This window comes from Saccharomyces eubayanus, chromosome II (assembly GCF_001298625.1).
Source record: "Saccharomyces eubayanus strain FM1318 chromosome II, whole genome shotgun sequence".
Lineage (NCBI taxonomy): Eukaryota > Fungi > Ascomycota > Saccharomycetes > Saccharomycetales > Saccharomycetaceae > Saccharomyces > Saccharomyces eubayanus.
Window position 1 is genome coordinate 460329 of NC_030977.1, and position 24653 is coordinate 484981.

At 38.5% G+C, this 24653-nt stretch overlaps 11 protein-coding genes and 1 non-coding gene across 12 annotated transcripts; 4 read left to right on the forward strand and 8 right to left on the reverse strand.

Annotated features, from left to right (window-relative positions):
* Positions 1-20: 20 nt before the first annotated feature.
* On the reverse strand, positions 21-3761 carry SPO71 (Spo71p; the record flags this gene model as incomplete). Its single annotated transcript, XM_018363541.1, has 1 exon — positions 21-3761. One exon carries the CDS (start codon positions 3759-3761, stop codon positions 21-23), a length of 3741 nt encoding a protein of 1246 aa, XP_018223670.1.
* Positions 3762-4231: 470 nt separating this feature from the next.
* Positions 4232-5656, reverse strand: TMS1 (Tms1p; the record flags this gene model as incomplete). Its single annotated transcript, XM_018363542.1, has 1 exon — positions 4232-5656. The coding sequence occupies one exon, from the start codon at positions 5654-5656 to the stop codon at positions 4232-4234; it is 1425 nt and encodes a 474-aa protein (XP_018223671.1).
* Positions 5657-5757: 101 nt separating this feature from the next.
* Positions 5758-6726, forward strand: ARP10 (Arp10p; the record flags this gene model as incomplete). The annotated part of the gene is made up of 1 exon (XM_018363543.1): positions 5758-6726. One exon carries the CDS (start codon positions 5758-5760, stop codon positions 6724-6726), a length of 969 nt encoding a protein of 322 aa, XP_018223672.1.
* A 135-nt stretch (positions 6727-6861) lies between these two features.
* DI49_0302 lies at positions 6862-6935 on the reverse strand. Its single transcript has one exon. It is a non-coding gene; the product is annotated as a tRNA-Ile (tRNA).
* A 935-nt stretch (positions 6936-7870) lies between these two features.
* TMN2 (Tmn2p) lies at positions 7871-9943 on the reverse strand (the record flags this gene model as incomplete). Its single annotated transcript, XM_018363544.1, has 1 exon — positions 7871-9943. The coding sequence occupies one exon, from the start codon at positions 9941-9943 to the stop codon at positions 7871-7873; it is 2073 nt and encodes a 690-aa protein (XP_018223673.1).
* Positions 9944-10123: 180 nt separating this feature from the next.
* TRS85 (Trs85p) lies at positions 10124-12211 on the forward strand (the record flags this gene model as incomplete). Its single annotated transcript, XM_018363545.1, has 1 exon — positions 10124-12211. The coding sequence occupies one exon, from the start codon at positions 10124-10126 to the stop codon at positions 12209-12211; it is 2088 nt and encodes a 695-aa protein (XP_018223674.1).
* Positions 12212-14951: 2740 nt separating this feature from the next.
* FOB1 (replication fork barrier binding protein FOB1) lies at positions 14952-16691 on the forward strand (the record flags this gene model as incomplete). The annotated part of the gene is made up of 1 exon (XM_018363546.1): positions 14952-16691. The coding sequence occupies one exon, from the start codon at positions 14952-14954 to the stop codon at positions 16689-16691; it is 1740 nt and encodes a 579-aa protein (XP_018223675.1).
* A 414-nt stretch (positions 16692-17105) lies between these two features.
* Positions 17106-18629, reverse strand: ALT2 (alanine transaminase ALT2; the record flags this gene model as incomplete). The annotated part of the gene is made up of 1 exon (XM_018363547.1): positions 17106-18629. One exon carries the CDS (start codon positions 18627-18629, stop codon positions 17106-17108), a length of 1524 nt encoding a protein of 507 aa, XP_018223676.1.
* Positions 18630-19406: 777 nt separating this feature from the next.
* PDS1 (securin) lies at positions 19407-20537 on the reverse strand (the record flags this gene model as incomplete). Its single annotated transcript, XM_018363548.1, has 1 exon — positions 19407-20537. The coding sequence occupies one exon, from the start codon at positions 20535-20537 to the stop codon at positions 19407-19409; it is 1131 nt and encodes a 376-aa protein (XP_018223677.1).
* A 552-nt stretch (positions 20538-21089) lies between these two features.
* Positions 21090-21407, forward strand: MRX14 (mitochondrial 54S ribosomal protein bL34m; the record flags this gene model as incomplete). The annotated part of the gene is made up of 1 exon (XM_018363549.1): positions 21090-21407. One exon carries the CDS (start codon positions 21090-21092, stop codon positions 21405-21407), a length of 318 nt encoding a protein of 105 aa, XP_018223678.1.
* Positions 21408-21635: 228 nt separating this feature from the next.
* On the reverse strand, positions 21636-22493 carry MRPL1 (mitochondrial 54S ribosomal protein uL1m; the record flags this gene model as incomplete). Its single annotated transcript, XM_018363550.1, has 1 exon — positions 21636-22493. One exon carries the CDS (start codon positions 22491-22493, stop codon positions 21636-21638), a length of 858 nt encoding a protein of 285 aa, XP_018223679.1.
* Positions 22494-22863: 370 nt separating this feature from the next.
* Positions 22864-24561, reverse strand: TMA64 (Tma64p; the record flags this gene model as incomplete). The annotated part of the gene is made up of 1 exon (XM_018363551.1): positions 22864-24561. The coding sequence occupies one exon, from the start codon at positions 24559-24561 to the stop codon at positions 22864-22866; it is 1698 nt and encodes a 565-aa protein (XP_018223680.1).
* Positions 24562-24653: the final 92 nt, after the last annotated feature.

A 24653-nucleotide genomic window follows, 5' to 3' on the forward strand; every position in this document is an offset into this window, starting at 1 on the left:
TATGTAAGATCAACCTGATTTCACTCGTTCGAAAAGGAAGCTGTTCTCCTCAGCCTTTCAAGTTCATCATATATGGACATTACCCAAATATCTCTTTCTTGCCTTGACCTTGCCATGAAGACCATCGATTTCCCGCTTACACCCAACTTTTTGATGTAATGAATCCTATCTGTAATATTTAGCCTCTCGGAGTAGTCCAGATCGATTTCTAGAGCCGAAGGTGGATCAACAAAGTTATGTTGTCCACCCGAAAACTTTGAGTATTCCTTTTCCTTCTCTTTCTTTGGCGAGGGATTGCTGGAAATAGCACGTCTTGTTCCAAACCAAAGTGTAAAGCATCGTGAACTTTCGTCTTCCACCGATCTCCATCCGTCTCCATAAACTCGAGGCAGGGTATGAGATCCTAAATTAATTTCATCAAAAGTACGATCTCTTTTCAAAAGATCCAACTCGGTTGTAGTTCCCGAGTATAGATAACAATCATCAATTGGAATAGTCATGTAATGAGCATATTCCAGAACCTCCTTGGCAAAACCCGTAGTTGACCTATGAAAGCAATGAAACAAAATGATAAAACCAGATATCAAAACTACGTAATATTTTGAAAAAACAGCATGTTTGTGTGGTTTTTGATATAAAGGCCCCTTTTGAATCAGAGGCCTACTTAGCGATATTCCGTTAGCATTAAAAGTATGTTCATCTGCACGGCCGTTTTCAATAATCCAGCGTAATGTATTCTCACCAATTCTCGTTTCCTCCTCTCCATTAAGCATTAAAAGATTGGCATTGGAACGTCTTATTCTTAGCAGCCTATTTATATCTTCTCTCTGTTTGCTTTTCCAGTAATGTGACATCTTTTTCAATTGCGTGACCCATTGTTCTGCAACTGTTGCTGATGAAGCAAGAAGCTTCAATAGGAGACCGTTTGAGGTTTCAATATTTATAACAGATCGGGAAACATCTTCGGCACTGTAGCTTTTGTGCCAAAAAAGCTCACTTGCTTCTTTGTAAACACCGTATTTTATTTTATCACCTTCGCAGTCATCAGTTGTTCCTTGGTATATGTCTTTTACTTCTGACAAATCAATCATAGTGTCTGTTTTGAGCATTTGGTCAATCCTTCTATGAAAGCAGTGAAACGCATAAAAATCCCTAGAGTCATATTCATCTTGCGTAGTTTGGCAATTCATCCATTCTATGTGGCTATCCGAGGTTAAGGGATAGGGTTGTTGGTTGTAAGCTTCTGGAAGTGTTTTCCACTGTTTCCAAACCTCTTCTTTTTCCTTTTCCGTACTATCTTCATCAATCATCGCATCTATAGGTAGCGGGGGAGTTGCCCTATACGCCTTCATCGAAAACAGTAAATTATCGCACGTAAAAAAGTAAGATGTCGTAATGATAAACTTACCAAATTTTGTTCTCAGAGATCCATATTTGTCTGTCAATCTAATCAAAAAGCCTTCGATCGGTGAAACTTCTTCCAAAATATCTCCGGTTGTAGATGTTGTTTCCCTTGAATAATTTGTTATTGGCCTGTACTGAATCAAATGAGACTGACAAAATGCATATATTCCTGTCATTAGGGAGTCTCCATCACATGGAATCCATTCCAATCTATCATATCTCTTCAAAGCACATCCCAGTATAGCATTTTCTACATCCCATTTTTTAATCAAAGAATCATATCGTGCCAATTTTAACTTTTCTAAGATAGCAACCGTGAAAAATCGCAAAATAGGATGTTGAAAAATTCTATAACCTTTCTCGAGAAAACAGAGTTTTAGTTTATCTTGTTCTTGTTTTCCTAAGGCTCGTAATTTTTGGAATGATTCTTCATTCAGATTAATTTTGATTGAGATTTCAGTTTGTGGGATTCTCAAATTGATGGTTGGTGTGAATAATTGACGATTCAAAGTATCAAGAAAAAACTTATACCACAAACCAGATGAGCGTATACTGTTACATCTTAAAATAAAGATCTTAATGGGGGAAAAGTGCTTTAGTCCCTCCTGACTTTCGATGTTTTCGTCTACGAATCCACCTAACCGTTCATCGGGCTTTTGAATGGATATTGTCTTATCGAGTGAGCTATAAAATTGCACGATGCAGTTTCTTGTGAGAAAAAAATCCAATGGGTTACGATGATATTTTTGATCTACATGGCTAATATCTTCAATTTCTGGAATATGGCGATGACGGTAAAACTGTAAAACAATAGGGGGATCATACCTTCCTGTTGACCTTGCAATGACAATATATTCCTTCCACCGTTCACTGACTCTTGTATCGAAACATTCGTTTTCTGTGAAGTTAGGAAGTGGTACCTTATTTTGTATGGCCTCTTTTACCAATACCAGCATTTTTTCTTTTTTGAGAATCTGGCCAGAGCTTTTTCGAACAGTTGCTGTAAGGGAATTTGTTGCGCCCAAAACAGCTCCAACACTGTCTTTGAGCTTGCAGCTAGTTTTGTTTCTAGCATAATAGACACGCTTTCTTATATGACGGGAATGCTTAGAAGCTAATCTATCATGTATAACGTTCTCTTCCAGTGTCAATTGAGTTGGATAGGGGGGCAAGACACTAAAAAATGGAAACTTGCTTGAGTCCGCTCTGCCAATTTCTTCACCTATTTTTCTTTTCGTGCTTTGGAAAACAATGGAAGTCTTCCGCCCATCATCGAAATAATTGCCATAATTCCGAGGAGTTTTCTCTATCGAGAGAGCCTTCTTTTCTATAGTTTGTAGCGCATCAAGAGCTACTTTCTCACTCTGGTTTAATGGCAGATTATCGATGGCCTGAGTAGTTGAAACGTCATCACTCAAGTCATCCAAATGACTAAAATGCTCTACCTCATCAAAGAAACTTTTTTTATTCGGATTTAGCCGATTTGTAGCTGCATTTATACTATGACCAGAGTATCTTAAAGTGTCTTCAGAAGGTTCCCTGTTATCGTCGATACCTGTGACCCTAAACCTCTCTACTGAGGAGCAAATCGCTCTTTCGTTCGATTCTGAATTGTCTTCTCTAGGCGGGCTTTCTCTATGCTGTTCGTCGCCTTGATTCAGAGTTGAGAACCCCAGCATAGATTTTCTAGTCATTCCTTTGTAATCCTTCTTTTCTGGAATCGACTTGGTTATCCCATGCTGTGCCGTCTCATTCAACAGTAAAGCCTTTGAATCGTTGTTCCCCGGGCCTTGTGCACACGTAACTTTCGATAGATCTTCTCGCATTGGTGCCTTATCTGAGGAGCTTTGGCTCCTTCTGGGAGGAACCATTTTACACTCACTAGCTTTTACAGGGCTCGAACTAGCCCTATCTCTCTCTGCGGTTGGGTCACTAAGATAATAACTATCACAGGTTGATGTATTGCCTTCATATGACCACGTAAAATGCCTTCTTAAATGTGAGGCAGAAGGGATTTTCTCCGCATTTTTTTTATATATCGTTTTATAGCCGTATCTTCTCAGCATTCGGGATTGCTTCCTAACCCTTCGAAGTGGAAATTTAGTTATAAGTTTCCACAACTGATTATTTTGGTCGGCGTACCATTGTTTTGGAATACCGCCCAATAAAGTCACCTTTGAGCACTCAGAAAGCTCTACTGGGGAAATATAAGACAACCTAAAGGCCGTGAAGGAGTGTCGAGGAATAGTGAACACTTTGACACTGGCATTTTGTGGTGAGCTAAAACTGCTCAGTCTCTGCGCATACTTCACGTCGTCTTCAACAACGCTAAGAAGATGGTCCATCTTGGCTGTCATTCTCCGGATTGAAAATTTTTTCCTTTGTGACTCTTGCTATAGTTGCTTTGTTTTCCTTAAACTTCTACCCTGTATATCAATTTTTCCACAATAGTTTTTTCTATTATTTTGAGGCACGGCGCATGCAAACTCCGAACTCTGCAAAAAATAAAAAGAAGTTTAACATTGTAAACGAAGAAATCAGTCCCTATGAAATAAAAGTAGCTTGCAGCAGTATATAAAAAGTCCCGAAGGATAACTGCTCCCTGTCAACGATACGATTCAAATGATCTGGTTTTTTATAAAGAAATACTACTACTCCAAAAATTAATAAGTAAATCGAAAAGTTCTTAAAAGGAATGCATACTTTCGAAAGAGGTTAAGTGCTTACATTTTATATAGAAAGCATTTGTTTTTGTTAAAAGAATTTCTCAAACACTTCCTTCGAGAGTTATAAATTACAAAAAAGAGTTCTACGCGTCAATGTCTGTTTAGTAATAGTTCTCATAATCAAACCTGTCGGGCATAATCGCTGGCGCTACTACTGTCCAGCCGTAAAGCGCATAACATATCCATGCACTAACGATTTTGACCCAAGAATAAAAGTATGTTCTTCCGACCGGTATAAAATCTCCTACATCATCCTGAGTCACATTGATTGTTAACAAAATTGCAATCCACTGCGTGGCCAAAAAGAATATAATATGGAACAAAGTGTAGTTGTACTTGGTCCCGGTTCTTTCATCATCATTTTGGTTCTCTGTAGCACCATCAGTCAAAGAAGGTGTTCCCAACCAAGTTGTGTCATATAGGGCACTCTCTGGTAAAGATCCTTCCTCTACGGCTTGCTTGATAGCCTCATATCTCAATTGGTTTCTTGTCTGTCCGCCTAGCCCTTCGTATTCGATATCATCCCCGAGATATATTGCGCCATTGGTATTGGTACCTTGGAAAGCACTATTAGCAGCAGCTCTTGTTGTTGTATAGGCGATCGCAACAAAAGTAAATAACGAGCCCAGAATAATACTAAACTTACGGGTTCCGCTGGATCTAACTAACGGGTTACACATCTTGTCATCTGGTTCAGAAGACATGGCACTCATTGTCAAGTAGGTACAGTAAACAGACACCATACTGCTTTGAGCCAACCCGCTTTTAGGGTTAGCTTCTTGAATCTTAGGATTCACAGATAGGACAAGCGTTAAAACAGTTAAAATTAAGTTTACAGTTACCGCTGTTTGATTCATATTGCACTGTTGGTGGCAGAACATGATGTACATGACCACAGTCATTATAATCGATGCAGTGTACATAGAAGTTGTTCCCAGAACCAAAAATCGTTGCCAAAATGAAGAATCTTCGTCTTCTGACTCAACGTGACTAATACACGTTTCGGCCCATTCATGAGCAAAGTCTACTAATAATATAAGCCCAACTAGGATGAAAATTGCCCCACTAGGAACCGATACCCATTTGGAAAAAAAAATATAAAAATCATTTGGGATAACAAACGATAGAACAATGAGGCATAAATACAATATAAATTTTAAGCTCCACCATGAATTTTGGAATGCTGCCCTCACATCGTTAGTTGACTTCACACCCGTTAAAGCAGACGCTAGTATCAAATGTAAGCATCCTAACGCAAAATTTAACCTATGGACAGTGAAAAACCCACATTCTCCAGTACCAGTACATGTCTTGCCCGGCCAGAGTATAGATTTGTTCGCAGAGTACGATATCCACGATATCAATGAGTTCACTAGAAGCCAAACGGCATATAAAAGTCTTGTCCCCAGGGAGGAAGATCCTAATGACGACGCAGTTTTTGAGACTAAATTAGAGCAGCAGCCTCCAAAACAGGACGCCACAAATGATCCAGCCATACTCACAGGCAGAGAAATTACAGCACCCATGATATGTTACAGAATGTTCTTGGTAGGTTCCGATATGAAAATGGTCTGTGTAAACAATAATATTTACTGTCGACTCCTTAATAAGACGCGAATATTTGAAAATGGTTCATTTTTTGTTAGAGTTTACTTATCCGAACTTGCACAGTTCCCGGAATTTACAACAAAAAGTTGAAATATCGAACACAGGGAAAAGAAATTCTGTTCAAGAATGCTCTGAGGCTGAAATGCCTGATAGCACTGTGATAGCTTACTTAGGAGCCGGAACGATTGAGATTGGAAGGAGCGATCTTACACGCCCACAAGAAATTACTGCTTGGAAAAGAGAGACTATTGATAAGGAGAATGAACAAGAACTAAGAAAGATATTCGAAAGTTATTTTCGAACAAACGACTACTTGAAAAAGGAGGAAATACACGTTTTAGTACTGGAGGATATATTTATTTCCGTAGCAGAAAAGAGAATTTTTTGTGGCATTATATTAGAAGAGCTAGGATGCGCTTATGTGTCTTTCATCCCCAGAGTCCTCATGTATTGTCTATCATATGATGTTACGAATGCATTAGTCATAGACGTAGGTACAAATTCTACTACATGTGTGCCCATCTTTGACCTTCGACCTCTGCAAAAGTACATTAGGTATTCAAAAGGGAATAAAAGGCGACATTTACTGGCTGATACTCCCTCCGGCAGCCCGTACGCAACAGCGTTCTTTACAAAAGAATATGACCCAAAATTTTATGAAGACGATGAAGTTCCTGTTATAAATCTTGCAAAATGCATCGTAAATTCACTTCCTATTGACTTAAGGAAGCCTTTAAGGGAAAACATCATTGTAGTAAACGTCGAAGAAAAATACAAGACAGTGGTGAAAGATTTGTTCAAGAAGCACATGGATGAATCTAGTATTCGGTTATCTGATGATTACTGGCGTGGCGCTTCTATATACGCGCAAACAATCTTGCATGCTAAAGAGGAAAACGTTGTAGGAGTTGGAAAAGACGAGTTTCAAAATAATCTTCGTATTGCTCCGGATTGGTTTGACTTTTACTTTAGGACCGGAATGAAATGAGCACATAATTGTTTTTTACTTGTATATGGCAAATAAAGATAATCAGTTTCCATACACTGTTGTATACTTTCCATTATAAAGGTTTTACAAGTTATATTTGTCTCGCGAAACAAAAAGGATACAAACTAAAAAATATGGTCTCTAGCGGGATCGAACCGCTGATCCCCGCGTTATTAGCACGGTGCCTTAACCAACTGGGCCAAGAGACCTTGTTTTTGTGTTATTATTTTTGTTAAAGAATAAAATATATCTACACTATTAACCTCGAGTTAAAAATGCTTATGAATCCTACATGTCAATTGTATTGTAATAACCACTAAAATTGTATGATGATCTTTGGGATTCCATTGTTTTTTAATGTTATATTGTTACGTATATAGATTATGCTAGAATTTCTTCTCGTGGATTTAGGAATCCACAAAAAGGAATCAGTAGTTTTGCCTAATATTATAAATGATTCTGTTCCTCTTTTTATATGTTGTCATTCATTGTTCCTATTACAATATCAATCCTTCCGCGTCAGCTTCCATTAATTTCGACGACACTTTGAATCTTAACTTACTGGTYTTKTAATTTRTGTCATCTTTTAACACCGTATATAATAGTAATAAATGGACAATAGTTAATCTTGTTCCAACATATTGGTAGACCTGTAAGATTTGATGATAAATCTTGAGGTTAAATTTTTGTTAAATATAATATTATCAAAGATAAGAATTGAACTAGATGTTTTTCTTTAGTCCGGTGTAACGTATCACCTAGAACAAATCAGATTCCATTTGACATATTGTTTATATGAATAAATCAGAATTGGTGCTGTTGTGATCATCCCTGATTAAGCAAAAATCAACAATTATTGTCGTCAATTTCACTTTCCTACGTTTAGACCGAAGCAAACAAGGTTAATTCTAAGTTGAATTACCAAACTATCCTTTATTTAGTGGAACCTTAATCGACAGGAAACAATTGTGGTTGATGCTCGCCGTACTTTTATGTCACTAGGGAAACACAAACAATTTGCAATGCAGTTTGTCATAGAGCCAGTCATGCTACATAAAATCTAGATATTTCTAGAGTATCCATACTGTAAATTTGACTGCTCCGTATTTGTTTTGTTTTATTTTTGCAAGGCCGAGTAACCATGTCACTCGACTTTAACTCTAGAATAAATCTTTCTAATGAATATCATGCTACTGAAAAAGCCGATCGCCCCTGTGACAACGCAACATAGCACAGATATCATAAATGAATATCCAACATACAGTATGATTGTGACGAATCCACCGAGTTTGAATTTTGTAAATAATATTGCATGGATGAACATATAAACTGAACATCCCAAACCACCAATAATAAAACTCCTCCACTGCCACAACCAATTTTCCAAACATAATGAATGATACGTAATGAAAATAGTTACCAATGAGGTTGTTAAAGTCAGCAACAAAAATGAAAAGAGTAGAAAACCAAACATACAAAAAATCTTGTTGAACCATAAACTGGAGTAAATGAAATATAATTCAACGGCTATTGAACCAAAAGAGAAAATGCCTGCAATAAGGGTTGCCTGTGTTGTCCTTAAGTACCAAGGCTGAAATGGACTTTGTCGAGCAATCTGGTTTGTTTTTGTTGGATGTTCATCCCAGTTACACTTTTTGTAGGCAATATATGAACCAGCAAACGACAATGGAATAGACACCGAAAACCATAGGAAGATTATGAAAAACAGCGTTCTTGCTGGGATCACACCCGAGGACTGCGCAGATAATAAGAAGAAGTTCATTGCTACTATTAATAGAAAAATTGCGCCAGGAAGCAGGATTGGTGTAATTATCAAATTAGCCTTCCAATAAGGTCCATGGAAAAACTTATAGACACCCATGGAAGTATAAGAACCTACAAAGCCGAATAATGCGTAAAGAACAAACATCACGGTTGGCAAAGAGCCTCTTGAAGCTGGTGATACGAGGCCTAATGCAGCAAAGAAAATGCTACATATGATCATCAGAAATAATTGAATACCTGAACCCACGAGCACAGATAACACCATTGATTTAGATGGTGTTCTAAATACATCACCATGACCTAATTTCCAACCAGTATCCTCATGAAATTCATTATCTAGGTGAAGTTCGTTATAACGGGCAAAATCACTCTTCACAGCCCGAAGTATAGAATGAATAACCACAGATGATAGTAAAATGACGATGATGGAGAAATTAATTAAAGAAAACCATTGAATTTGCGGATCATAAATATGTAGATACTTGTCCCATCTTGTAGCCCAAACTGTATCAGAAGCAATGAATTTGACGGAGTAGGTAAAATACACGTCATTATCTTTATCTTCGATTAGCGTTAAAGACTCACCTGTTGTAGAACAGGTGCCGGGTGAGGATCTTTCAATGGATACAGGGTTCACAGTAACGCCGACAACACGGTAATTGCCGTTGCTACGATCATGATACTCCACTTGAATGTCAAAATGATTGACGAAATATGGTAATTCTATAGTTTGAACCAGATGAGGCTTTATGTTTTTAGGCTCTCTGGCATCTAATGTAGCGCCTGTTTCGGAGTCCTCTGAATCCAATTCTTCCATTGTACTAGGGATTATTTTACCGCCGACAGTTTGTTTGACATCTGTAAAGCCCAAATTGAATCCCGTGCCGTAATAATTTGTCTTTGTTCTGCTATCGTAAACGTTCCTTGCTGCTGGCAATCCATCAACGAGCCAGTTTTGGAAAAACCCATTTTTAATCAACGTATTAATGAACTTGGCATCTTCCCCTGGAATTGTATTTTTACAAAGAGCGACACATTCTTTATCCTCTAGCATCTTCAATTGGAACGGAGAATTGTAAATTCTATCACCAAATATGACTGAACCTAGCGACTCAGGCTGTTTCTCAACATGCTCTGGTTTACAAAAATGAAATTTTTCATTATAGTAATCATAGGAATAAAGAAAATGCTCTTTATCACTTGAAACATCCTTACCATTCTCATCTTTATGCTGAAAGTAAATTGATGGGGTCAAACGATTAACCAGAAGTGGGATTTCATCGTTAGCATGATATGTGGTAGGGGATACACCAGGTAAAGAGAACGCCTTAGCTAAAGCTATGTATAAAAGAAGAGCCAACCAAATACCCTTCCACATGACTGAATGTTGGCTGAATATATGTACCAACGAAAAGGCCACCTTTTTTCTCATTATATGTTAGGGTTCCAAACAGCACTACTTTATTCAACCGTAAATAAAAAGCTCGTATTATTTCTTCGGGCAAAGTCAAGTCAGAAAGAATAATGAATGGACAGGCACTGAGTTGAGTAGCCCCATACAAACAGCCGTTTCTTATATATCAAGTTATTAGAGACTCCAATCCGGGGAACAATGGTTTTTTCGTATGAGCACTATATGAATTTGCTTTTCCATTTGGATCACAGTAAAGAGACGGTGCCTCCAGAAATTGCGAAGAGAATAGTTTCCAATGCCATAGCTCCAGTGATAACAGTAACTTCAACCCCACTTTTTGACAAACATATCCAAGAGGCATATAGTGTTGACTCTCTGTACATGCTGTTACGATTCTTTGGTGGATGTGTTTCTGATAGAGATCAAGCAAATGAAGGAAAGGTTGAACAGGATGAAGAAAATGCAAGTGCCTCGATAAAGTCGTCTTCAAAAAACCAAAATTTAGAAGTGCCTGGTGTGTTAAAAAGGGGAAACCGCAGTAGATCAAACAGTCTCTTTCAGAGAGATTCAACCCAATCGCAATATGTCAGGTTTACAAGACCGTTGGGGGATCTGATCGAAACAAGAGATACAAATGACATGCTGTTTAATTATCATTCTTTGGAAGTATTTCTAGATAACTATCTAAAATTAGTAGCAAGGAACACTGATGAAGAAGTCCCCCATGATCTTTTAAAAAAGTCGATTTATCATAGTTTTTTTTCGTTAGCAATTTCCTCCACAAATAACTTATCGCCTTACGAAACCTTTAATCATCCGATTCTTTCTTTGATTGCTTTAGATATATCACGTGGAGAAGTATATGAGGACGCAAGGGATCTTTTAGTGAATTTCAAAAATCTCAATCACAATACCGAAAACTTTCCTATTTTCATGAATACGAATGAAATGCTTCCAGTTTTTTTACTATGCTATAATGACGAATCTCAAGAAGAGTTTGAAAAGTGTCAGGCTTTGGCCAAAAAACTTAAAAAGCAGCTGTTTGTGGAGAGTATTTTATTGCCTCTCTGGAAGGATTCTTTCGTTGGCGCTGAAAACTCAAATATACAATTGCATCAACCAGTTATGTCATCGCTTGAAGAAATCCTCTTTTTTCTACGGGCTCCAACTCAAACAAAACTTTCACTACCTTTGATAAATACAATCTACGATATGCTTGATTATTTGGTTTATGATTTAATGATACCATTTATGAAGAGGAAAATTTCATTTTGGGAAGAGACGATTTTACAGCCAAGAAAATCGTTGTTTAATGGTGCAAAATTTTTCAGAAAATTTATGAATAAAGCCCCTGTCAATGGCAATCACCAGCACAACTCTCTGACGAGAGATAGTCAAGGAAACGAGTATTTTGCATCTTCGTCTTCTGAATTCTTAATGAGAAAATTAGCAGATTGGTCTATGATGTTATCCGACTTCAAAACTGCTTATTCTACGTATGAATCACTTATGGATGATTTGGATGCGTTTCCCAAATATTTGGCTTCGTGCATTGAGTGGTGCGCAGTATCATTGCTGATGGGTGCACAAAGTATAGTTACAGTGAAAATGATCAAAAATGATATAAATCCACTAATTGAGAGAGCTTTGGCCACATATGAAAATTGCTCTCAAACGCAGCGCCGTAATAGCAAAGAGCTGACATCTTCAAGCGTCGTGGAACCGGTACGTTCATATGAGACGCGTTGTATGATCTTGGCGTCTGAGTTGTTTTTATCTTTAAGCGATACGTGGACTTCTACACCTTACGCTATTCAATATTTGGAAACAATTCTAGATGAATGTAAGTTGGGGCCTTGCTCACAAATAATGGTTTGGGAAAGACTCAGTGACTGTTACAATTTGAGAGTCGATCCTAGAGTTAAACATAGAGTTGGAGTTATGAAAAAGAGCATTAAGAATACTGAGGATCTCCGAAATGATGACGAGTATGATACGTGTCATTTCACAGAAGAAGACATATTATCAGAAGGGTTAACAAGAAGACGTAAAGCTGCTTTCTTTAGGTTGATAGCGGCCAAAAAATGGGCGGAACAAAAACAATGGAGACAGGTATCCTGGTGTTTAAAGGATATCGAAAACACGTATTCAGAGATCGATTTTTTACATGGTAACGGTTTAATCTTGAGTAATTTGAAAAGCCAGCTAAATTTAAAGGATGTCGATTCGGCACCGACACCGACTGAAAAGAATCCTACGAAGACGAGCATCAATTTCATTGAATGAACATTTTTGTATAGAAATGTAATACTTCTGAATATAAATCTATGTATAAACTTTATAGAGTGTTTTTATAAACAATTATCGTTATATTTTATGAGTAGACAGATGTAAGTACTTCATATGCCTTCTTTACAGACCATTTTCTCAAGCTTCCAGCTGGGCAAATGGCTACTTTGACTTGTTTACTAAATTAACTTCCACTCTATCTACCATACTTCTATATTTTCTCTGATTTTCAGCCATGTCAAGGAAAATTTGGTACTTTGTATCAAGAAGGATTCTATCGGGATGTGTTTTATTGTTGGGATTGACAACTTTCGCTTCGCCAGTTAATTCTTGCATAACTTTCCATAGAAGATCTGTACGATTGCGCCTTTCCTTTTGTAGCCCTCCTGTTTCTGTGGAAGCTGAAGTATCCTTATCATTTTTAACAGAGGACACGGCATGTAATGGTCGTTCAACTATTGGGGAGATATGGCTATTTAGTGCTGCAGGTGTATTTGAAATATAAGTTGGTGTTGGATAAAGAGGTGAAACATCATTTTTTGAATTTTGGCCTCCTTCTGGTAAGTTTTGAATTGACTGACATGAGCCATCGAAAACACTTTCTTTTTGGGACAAACAAGACCTGTTAGTTTGAGAAGTCGTCTTTTCATTAGCCAGATCAAAGGCCTCGCTTGCAGCAGCTCCAAGTATAGCAGACCCAAATACAACTGCAGCGTCAATATATCGTGGAATCATTATCGGTAGACCAGTGCAATCTGCTAGTAATCTCATCAATAACCCATTTCTACATTGGCCACCTGACATAAAAATAGTGTCGATTCTATGACCATTTTTCAACATTGCTTCTATTATTTGTCTTGTCTGCTGTGATATAAATTCACAGGCACCCAAATAGGTTACTGCCAAATCTTCAACTGAGTTATCCATAGACTGCCCTATGATGCAAGCACGCATATTTGGATCTGCTATAGGCGATCGATTACCGTGATAATCACCGTAAAAAAAGAAGTGTTTGGCTAGGGATACAACAGACCTCTCATTGCGTTTCTGTACCAAAGTTTCCAGCATTGAGTTCAAGTATTCAAATATTGATACACTAGCTCCATCCGCCAATTGAGACAGTTCCCTAAAAGCTGGATGGGTTTTTATCACATGGGCTAAAAGAGCACCTGTACAACTTTGACCTCCTTCGGCAGTCCAAAAATTTCTTGCAAGAACATCTCTGTAAGGTCCCCAAACACCATGAACGAATATTGGGTCTTTTGACAACAAAATATGACAGGTGGACGTACCGGCAACTGCAGCTAGCCTTCCAATAGCACTATCGAAATCATTTTTCTGATCTTCATTTTCGGAAAGACCTGGGATCGCAGAACCTGGCTTGGCGGCTACAGTCCCAACCCAGCCTGCGTATGCATCAATGATTCCCGAACCCACTATGCAATCATGCGTCAAACCTAGTTGGCAGGCTGACTTTACATCTAGGAAACCAATGCATTCACCGGCGCTCAAGAAGTTTCTCTTATCTCTTAACGACCCGCCCAGTCTTTCAAAATCATTTGTTATAAGTTCTGAAAGACCAATTGAGTTTAAAAATTCTTCAGACCAGCCCGACTTTGATCCTTCAACACCTGCTGGTAAAAACCCTTGTTTACAAACGGCAGAAGAGAATGACCTGTTTTCTCTACCAGTAGCTTTGAACGTCAAGTAATCTGGGAGGTTAAAAAATTTACAATCTTTAAATATTTCAGTTTCTAAATTGTTCTTCAACCATTTGATTTTAGGCATATCCATTTCAACAGACATTTGCCCTCCGACATATTTCAAACACTTATCCCCGGAGGAGTTAATCTCCTCAGTTTCTTTCATCGCTCTATGGTCCATCCATAATATAACATTCTGGTCATTGTTACTGAAATCAGGCCCTACGGCAACTTCTTTCAAATCAGTAGCCGATACAACTACCAATGAACATGTCGCATCGAAGCCGATACCATGAATGTTTTTTGGATCAACTTTTGATTCTTGTACAACCACTTTTACACAATGGCAAACAGCATCCCAAATTTCTTTCGAAGATTGGGTAATAAAGTTCGACCTTAATTCTTCCCTTTTGATGGGCTTTTCTGCCAAGGACAAAATCTTACCAAAGCGGTTAATAATACACGCCCTCGTAGAGCCTGTTCCTACATCTACACCAACATAAAATTTTGCTTGGGAATCTTCCAGGGAATTTTGAGATAACAATTTGTTCTCTGACGGTAGTGCTCCTGAAGAGGATATTTTTAATTCCATCTTCCTCTAGAGTTTCTTATTGCTGTTTACATTCATTAGTGTAATAACGAGAGCCAACTTACTTGCATCTTTTACAACTTTCTATTATGCTAGTGGTCTGGGTGTGCAGATTTGTATCGTTACCGCTAACTATTAACCAAAGGGTCGTAGTCCGTCGATATGAGTAAGCTTTTTCCACAACGTAAACCAGCTCTTACAAAGTACCGGAATGGGACTAAAATATACACAACAAAGTTTACTTAGACTAGGATTACTGCTTTCTTTTTATATGAATCGTCAACCAGAACTATTTACACGAAAGAATCTATTTTTCACTTTTTCGCGGTAAGGTGGGAAGAAGAAAAAATTGCAAAATGATTCCTCATCGCATAAATGTGTCTTGACTATTTGATTCAGGCATTCAAAAGGATCATCTCCACAAGGGAATATAGGAAACGATAAAATGTCCAAGTTGCGTTATAAAGGCACCTTGTTTGACGACGAAGGTCAATCATTACCATCCGAATCAGCCAAAAGGAAATCATCTCCGCAGAGGAGAAAAACAACATCACCAAGGGAATCGAGAGAATCTTTAAAAGATCGTTTGCTGATACTACCATTAATGGGGGAATCGTATACAGAATACGTGGATTCATATTTGAACTTGGAGTTATTGGAAAGGGGAGAAAGGGAAACACCCATTTTTCTCGAATCTCTGACAAGACAATTAACCCAAAAAATATATGAATTAATTAAGACAAAATCATTAACAGCAGAGACTCTGCAACAAATAAGTGATAAATATGATGGTGTAGCGGCAGAAAACAAGCTGCTATTTTTAGAGAGACAATACTATGTTGATATTGAAGGAAACGTTAGAGATAGACGAAATAACGATAAAATATATTGTGAACCAAAACATATATATGATATGGTAATGGCGACACATCTGATGAATAAGCACCTTAGAGGGAAGACGCTGCACTCGTTTTTATTTTCGCATTTTGCTAATACAAGTCATGCAATCATTGATTGGGTTCAGCAATTTTGTTCAAAATGTAATAAAAAGGGGAAAATTAAGCCATTGAAGGAATATAAACGTCCTGATATGTACGATAAATTACTACCAATGGAAAGGATTCATATCGAGGTATTCGAACCTTATGGTGGAAAGGCAATTGAGGGTAAATATCCCTATGTTTTATTGTGTAGAGACTATCGTTCAAGTTTTATGTGGTTACTGCCATTAAAGAGCACTAAATTCAAACATTTAATCCCTGTTGTTGCTTCTCTTTTCTTGTCATTTGCTAGAATCCCGATTTTTGTCACCTCAAGCACTCTTGATAAAGATGATCTCTATGATATATGTGAAGAAATTGCATCGAAATACGGTCTTCGAATCGGTTTGGGCTTAAAAAGTTCAGCAAGATTCCATACGGGTGGTATACTATGTATTCAATATGCCTTGAATAGTTACAAGGAAGAGTGTCTAGCTGATTGGGGTAAATGCTTGAGATACGGCCCTTATAGATTCAACAGAAGAAGGAACAAGAGAACGAAGCGCAAACCTACGCAAGTATTGCTCAGTGAAGTTCCTGGACATAATGCCAAATTTGAAACTAAGAGGGAAAGGGTTATAGAAAACACGTATTCCCGTAACATGTTTACCATGGCCGGTGGCAAAGGTCTTATCTACCTTGAGGATGTAAACACTTTTGCACTAGTCAATGAAGGGGAGAGTAGTAATAATAACGAAAATGTTAATAACGCTAACATAGGAAATGATAACTTTGAAGAAGAAGTACAAAAACAGTTTGATCTAACGGAACAAAATTACATCGATGAATATGATGATCTTGCGCATGATTCTTCAGAAGGCGAATATGAACCTAACACGTTGACTCCAGAAGAAAATACCACACACAATTTAGAAGAGGAACGAATAGAATCAACCAGTGAGACGACTGATCTTGATGGGAATACAAAGCAAGAAAGAGATGAGTCTGAAGAAAGAAATCTCAACAGCGAGAAAGCAGGTGCAGCACTGCAGACAGAATCACATGGGGATCGAAGCGTAGAAATCACAAGCCCAGAAACATCTTATTATCAAACTGAAGAACCGCCTTCAACAAAAAGACAAAAGGTAGGCAATCAGGGTCATGGTGACATAACAAGGGATTTTGGGTTGTCAATGGAATTGTAACAATATCTGGAATAAGCTGAAACAGAATGTAACTATAGACAGAAAGACTCGAAAGAGATCAAATGACATAAAAGTAGTGCCAGTTGTATACAAAATAGTAAACAAATCTCAACACTATTTTTTATATTTAATATTTACATAATTAAAAAAGCACGTATATGCGTGCGCACACCGATCTTGATAAAAAACAAGCTTGCAAAGTATTCAAGAACTCTGGCCGTTCCCTGCAGATAATAGATTGAGTTTATGCTACAGAAATTTGTTTCCTTAAACAATATTACATAAATGCCGATAAATACTCTTCCTTTTTTCTTTTCCTTTGATAAAAAATGATGCAAAATATAAATACAAAATAAACCCTACCTCCATCCGCTTATGCGACACAATTGAAAGCCAAAATAATCACTTCATCCCTTAATCACGATATTTGTCGAAAAACTCTTGATGAAATCCTCTCCAGTCTTGAATCCATTGGGTTCCTGGTGGCAAAAAGGTTGTCCGCACGTGGTAAGTACCGGATTTTTGCCCAAACCCAGAACCAGGGACGGTACAAATACCTGTAGATTCCAATAGTGCTGTGCAATAAAGCACATCTGGCTCGATGTTGAGACGTTTACTTTCACGAAGGGCCTTTTCAGGCAAAACAAGCTTTGGGAAAAGGTACATTGCACCTTGGGGCTTTTGGCATTTAATACCTTCTAATTCATTGAATGTCTCATACAATAAGTTAGCTCTCGTAAGCATTTCGTTATAAATTTTCAGCCTTTCTTGACGGTCTTGGTCATATGACTCGTCACCAGGTTGAGGAGGCTTGACCATTAGATCAATTACAGCTTGCCCAGTAACTACAGAACAAATGGATATGGACATGAGCTTGAAAAGAGCATCTCTTATATCTTGAGAAAATCCCACAATTTCCATGTAACCACCCCTTTGACCGCATTCACCCATGAATCCTTTGGAAATGGAATGTAAAGAAGCCAGTTGAACGTTATCGAATTTCCCTGGATATAAGTTTTGTAACTTCCTTAAGATCTTCTTCATTGAATGGAATTTGACATCGCCAAAAACATTTTCTTGATAGACCTCATCCGAAATGACTGTAATGCCGTACTTCGCAGCAATCAAGCAGATCTTGGCAATGGTGCTTTCAGAAAGAACAGCGCCAGTGGGGTTACCAGGGTTGATAACAATCAACACCGATGGTTTAATGCCCTTTTTCAAAGCGTCTAACACCACTCTTTCAATTTCGTCACTCTCAGTGGACCAATCGGCTTCTTCGTCCAAATAGTATGGTAATACTTGCGCATTGTAAAGGGATGCGGATGCAGTGTATAATGGATATTGAGGAATTGGAAGAAGTAACCCCGTTTGAGAGTCCTTACACAATAAAGACAACAGAGAGGTTGCAGCAGCAGAGGCACCTGTGGTCAGATAAATGTCCTCTGGGAAAGCAGGCTCACCGCCGTCCCTCTCGGTGATGAAATCGGCAACCGTTTGCCTTATCCCTGGCACACCTTGAGAATGCGAGTAAGCTCCGACGGAACCACCAATGTCGTCTAGTAGGCGCTGAGCTCTTTTCAGAGCATCTTTGGCGAACAAATTCAAAGAAGCTAACTTTTCATGGTCCACTTTTAAAATCTCTGGATATTCCAGGATGGACAAAACTTGTCTGGTGAAAGTCAAAGGCTTTTGGTCTAGCTGTTGTGGATTACCAATGTTTGCGTTTATGATGTTATTGAACGGTAACGAATTTGAGCTTCTTTTTAGTTCCTCCTTTAGTTCGTCGGCCCTTGTGGGGATAGCGCCTCTTACAGCATACTCTGCTTTGGTGACGCTTGCATTCAAGTCCTTCTTAGTGAGCTTTGCAGCAGGCTTGAAATCCAAATCCTTTGTAGTAAAGACACTTTTCAAATCCTTTTGGTGTGTCATCGTCATGTGCTATTGCAATGTGTTGGCAGTTTTCAGGTATAAAGTTACTGTGGTGGCTTTTGCCTTGATTCTTATCTTTTATGCTCTTGTTGTTATTTCGGCAAAAGGAGAAAGGAAATATTGGGGTATTCACTAAATAAGCAAAGGATACTGTTACACAAGAAAAGACCAAAAACAGGAAATAATAGACATAACTTCAAGTAAAGAAAAAATTCTGGAAGGTAAATCCATACAGTTCAACCAATGCACAGATAAATAAATATATATATATATTTTTACACGTATGACTGTGCTCAAAAACATCAGAAAAAAAAGCCTTGAAATTACGAGAAGGCTCCAGTCTGCGAGTTTTCCCTACGAGAAAACAGTAGGAATGATGCAAATCGACGTATATTTTTTTCTTTGAAAAAAACACCCACAAGAAAAAAAAACAGAGAAATTTTTTTCCTTTAGGTCTAGTGAAATATCAATGACAAGGAAGTTTTTGAGCCAGAACAAAGCAATTGGAGACGTATTGAAGGTACTAGATGACAGAACAATGGCACAAAGTTTAAAGGTATGTATTAGCCGTGTTGGACCCTTAGCAACTGAAGGGTAAAGCAATTTGGAACGTGTCGAACAATAGCCCCTCAGCAGTGGTGCGGGGTCTGGGTGAGGTCGCGGTTTAAATTGCGCCAGCGGGAAGGGTACCCCCAATATCGCGTCCGTTTGTAGCCAGAAGTTGTGTATTGTAAAGTATCTGTATATACGCGTATAGATGATTTGTGTGTGCACGCACGGAATTTAAGTGAGTAAGTCCTCCAATTCTTCGGAATCGAGTCCTTCACCGTTATATAGAGACTCTATAACGGGAATTGCAGCGTTCTCATCGTCCTCGGCGTTCTCGAGCGCTAACGATAGCGCAGCAGGCTCTTGTTGATCGCTAATTGTGTGTGCCGTGTTGTCTTGCTCAACTTCTTCGTTAATTTCCACTAATGAAAGCAGGCCAACTTTATCTGTGCTGTTAGCGTTATTACTCTCGCATTCCAGGTCAAGCCCGTATGGAGAGTTGAACGTTTTCAGTTTTAAGATATCTTCCTGCTGGAATGGCGGATAGCCGTCTGGCACATATAATAAAGGCTCCTGTCTTTGAGGTGCTATTTCAATATCGTAATCGTCATGGTCCTCTTTTGCGGAGCCTTCTTTTCCCTTTGCTGTGTTCTTTATGAGCTGTTGCAGACCGCCCTGATTATTAAATAAACCGATTCCCCCACTAAACTCGTGCTCATCCTCGGAAGAATGCTGTTGGAAAAAGGCGCTCTGGAGCTTCTTGCCGAGTTTGTTGTCAGCTCCCTCACTACCGTCGTCATCGTCAGAACTCTCTTGGTTTTTACCTGGATCCGCCAGATCTTTTAAAACCAAACTTTTCATCTTGGGCAATGCATTGTAGCCGAGGACAGAACCATACTTCTGTAGCTTTCTTGTGTTGTTCAGCATGCCGTTGTAATTACCTCTATTACGATTGCGAGAGATCTGCGAGAGCTTTCTGAGCTGATCGTTCTTGCGTGTAGATAATGTATTCTGTTGTTGCGGTACAAGTTCCGCATCTTTATTCTGGTTTGCAGTGTCGAGAGCAAACACAAAGCTTTTCGATCTGTTGTTGTCCTTAGCTGCCAGAGGCAATCTCCCTTGTTGCTGTGTATGTGTATGCAATCTTTTCGTGGGCGATACTTCCTTACCTCCCTGTATGTACTTTAAGTTCTTGCCATTGTTGCTGTTAATATCTTTTTTCAGTTGGTCTAGCCTCACAGGTGGCTTTAGCACATTGGAATGGGACCTTTTCAACAGGTGGGCTGGTGTCTGTGGGAAGCTGGTGCTGGAACTTTCATTTCCTGTATATACAATATTATTTTCCTTGTCTTCGTTAGCTGGCATCGGTGAAACCTATGATCTAGCACTTTTTCTATAGTTAATTATTCCTGAAACAAAAATAGCACGCTAATGACAAACTGTTAGCAACTGTTTGTTCTTTTTTCCCGACTATCTACTCGAGTTCTCTATTTATTTTTGTTTGTTTATTCTGTTTGTTTTTCTTTTTTGGCTTCACACACAATCTTGACGCGTTTTCGATTTTTGTGTGAAAGATGAGATAGGAAGGAACTCACGCTAACAAAAGGACCGATGGCATAGAAATATGGGCAGCGAAGCATACCACTGCTTGGACGCGCACCATTGGGCTATGTAAGAACAAATGCTACAGCACTTTTATTTGCTAGACAAAAATTAGTGCACATAGAATAGCATTTTATGCAAGTATCGCGTGCCCCAAAGTGTGAGAACCCAAGCCGCGGTCACGTGATCAGACAGTCGTAAAGAAATCTAAGAGCCATTTTTCCAGTTGAAGGTAAAAGACGCAGCGAATACAAGAGGAGTAAGAACGACTTGTTAAGTCAACAGTGGGGCAAACATTCACAATCGCAACAAAGGATGTCACTATTTGGGAGGCTGTACCAGTTTCAGTCAAGGAGAATGTTTTCCTCCATATCGCCCATCTCTGCTCTGTCTGTATTACGTCCGCAAACCAACGTGCTTTTAAACAGCTCACCATTGAAAACCATGTCCTCTACACCGTTTGGGTTTGGTTTCATTGGGCAAAGACGGTGGAAGTCAAGAGGTAACACGTATCAGCCCAGTACGTTGAAGAGGAAGAGAACTTTCGGATTCTTGGCCAGGGCAAAGAGCAAACAGGGCTCTAAAATATTGAAAAGGAGAAAACTCAAGGGAAGATGGTTTTTGTCTCACTGAATTCTAGCAGGGATTCATATACAAAGGAACAAATCTTGTACATAGATATTATAACAATTATGCAACATATAGATTTATTATTTGTTCGAATTAAGAGAGTCAGTTAGTGTAGTCAACTTCAAAGAGATGGTTTTTACGTATGTACATGATTGTATATAAAAGGAAAGTTAATACGTCAGTATTGTGTATACACGATTAAGAATTCAAAAGGCCGATATCTTTTCCTGGCTAGGCAAAGTCGATCACGATACCAGGGCCGTGTGTGCTCGATAGCGTGGTCTTACTTAATATACTTGGTTTCTTGGCTTTCTGGTTCTCAACCGCGGCTTTAAATGCTGCTCTCGTAGATATAATGTTCTGCAAGAGCTCTCGATCTGTAAAGTAACATTTTCCGATGCCAACGCTGATCGCATTTCCCCTTTGTCTGAAGGGCATAGAGCCCAAGCTCTCTTGAAGTAAAGAAGTTATATCATCGTTCACTGTGCCCTTCTTAACGGAAGGTAAAACCCCGCGAGGACCCAGTATCCTAGCCACTTGTGATTGTAAAGTAGGCACGATATCTGGTGTGGCAAATGCCTTGTCAAAATCAACGGGAATTTCATTATTTTTAATCTTCGCAACAAGATCCGCTCCACCGATTAAATGATTTGGATATTTTTCACGAAGTTCTTTCAGTTTGATTTCGTCATTAGTAAAGACGGCAACTTTCACATATCTCAATGGCTTGGGAAATGTGACATTCCCAGATATGGGCGCCGTACCTCTTTCGCCAACCACCAATGTAGTTAAATTAATTGTTTGTTGAGATTGAGGTCTGCCTACTTCTGCTGCACGCAAGTATCTTAGCGCCATAGCAACCGGCATATACAGTGGGCTTGTCGTAGCGGGTCTCTTTGCTTCGGCTCTTCGTTGTGCTAGTCTTTTCAACTCTCTCTTTTTGGCTTGGTCCTTTGTCAGCGAAGGTGCATTGGAGGACATAGATGTTGTCTTATATTCCTCGGCATATAGATACCTCGCTGTATGGGAAAGATACCTTCTCATAGAACTTGCGATGCATATCTTCGGAATCGTTGTTGTAGGTAGCATCTTGCTTGGTGGCTAACTGTTGTACAGCTTTCTTCAGATTCCCTTATTATAAATGCCTTTTCACTAATATTTTAGTTTTTCGAACTTTTTTTTCTTTGCGCTCCTAAAGGAGCTTTGTCGTTACTTTCTGAATGATAGTAGCTGGGAAAAATAAAGACTCGCAGATAAATGTCAAATGTCAAATGTCAAAATATACATAAATATATTCTCGCCCAGTCTGAAAAGCTGCAGTTTCACTTCTTTGTGCGTGTGTCTCTTGCGGCTCTAAAGGTAACTATGCTAGTCTCACTAAGGATAAATTAGACAAAGGCTTGTATGCCTTGATACAGAATATCTTATTGCATCTATACATTTATATATGATTTAGAGTCTACTTTTTTTTTTTCTTTTTCAATTTATTTTCAAAATCTACCCATTTGTTCGGAACACCCAATTTGTTAAGATGATCAATAATTAACTGGCCATGTGGGCCTTGAACTTGCACTTCAGCACTTTTGAATGTTTGCGATTCACCAATAGTGGTGGACCCACTACAGATCTTTCTTAAGTCAGCAGCAAGCAATTCTGGGTCGATTTGAAGTGTTTCAAAATTGCTAACTTTAGTGATAACTTTTCTGCCAATTTTCATTTCTGTGACAATCTTAATGCGTGGCAGAGAACCCTTCATTGGTGTTCTAGACAAAAGCGTATCATCGCTTTTATATATTTGGTAAAACTCAGTAAAATTATTGGCCAGTAAAGGATCCAAGATTTGGGCTCTAGGTATGATACGTGCTACATCGGGAGTACTCTTTTTTTTATTAACCATGTTGTATAATAAGTCATCCATAACTACCTTTCCTTTGTCCTTTGTATCTACCAAGTTTTTGATAGAAATGTATTGAGTAATAGCGTTTCTAATATCTTGAGAGGTGTAGTATGTCTGAAAGGATAAATTGGCCTCCTTCACAAAGTCCTTCGCAAGATTAAACGGTTTATATAGTGTCAACGAATACATCATTCCAGATGCCTTTTCTTTGGAGTTGGTGTTCTCACCTTTTTCCTTGACGGAATTGTTAGCTCCAAGCTTATACGGCACGAAATTTTTTAGTTCATCCTTACCAGTGTTTTTACCAATAATGGTTAAATCGTCTCCCTTTCCTTTCAATTTTAAGAAGCCTTCTTTTTCGAAATGTTTCAAAAATTTTGCACTCTTCTTCCACGAAGTCTTCTTAACGTTGACTTCGTTGTGATCAATCGGAGGCAAATTCCGCATAATGTGGTTTGAAATAAAATTTGAGGCAGAAATAGGTAACGCCAAACTTTTATCTTGTGTTAACGTATAATATAATGCCCTTGTAATGAAATAGTCCACGTCCGAGACGGATAAGTGATCCAAAACTTCAGCAATTTCTTCAATATTTGTGTTTATCTCTTGTACGTTTTCACGTGTCTTTTCAACAATTTTAGTTTCTTCTTGGAATTCGATCTGTGTGTTGTTGATATCCTCATCTTCTGACGCAACATGGAAAGCACTTGGCGGTTCTAACTTTACTTTGAAGGCTTTCGAAAGACCGTCATTAAAATGATGAATGATTTTCACGGCAATACCCGTTTCACCGATTACTCTATTGTAGGAAGGAAGATCCATTTCAACAATACCTATGGCTAAAACAAGCTTAGGAGCTTGTCTACTAGCCACACCACAGAGAGTGCCTATTTTGCAATGAGGATTAAAAGGCGGAATTGAGCCGGAAATCATCAAGTTAGCACCATTAAACAAATGCTCTTCTATAACAAATCCGTGAGTTAAGACAATAGGTAATAGTGTATGGTTCTCCCAACAGGAGTATACGGTGGGAAAAAGTTGTTCATTATGCTTTTCTTTGAATAATATCGGAATATTATTTTCGTCTGTATACACTGTCCCAAAATTCTTTTGACCACTAAAGTTCGTTTGCTTTATAGTCGAGGTTGGAAATGTGTACTCCTCATTATTCGTCTGTTTTTTACAAGTTTGGAGTAACTTCTTTCTTTCAGAGTTTTTTAGATTACTCAAAGCTTTGATGTGAGGTTCCTTCTTAAACATAACTTGATGTTTATGCAAGTGATCAATAACAGTTTATAATATGGGGCCACATATCTTGTTCTTTAATACAAATAAACGTGTTGTTTTAACTT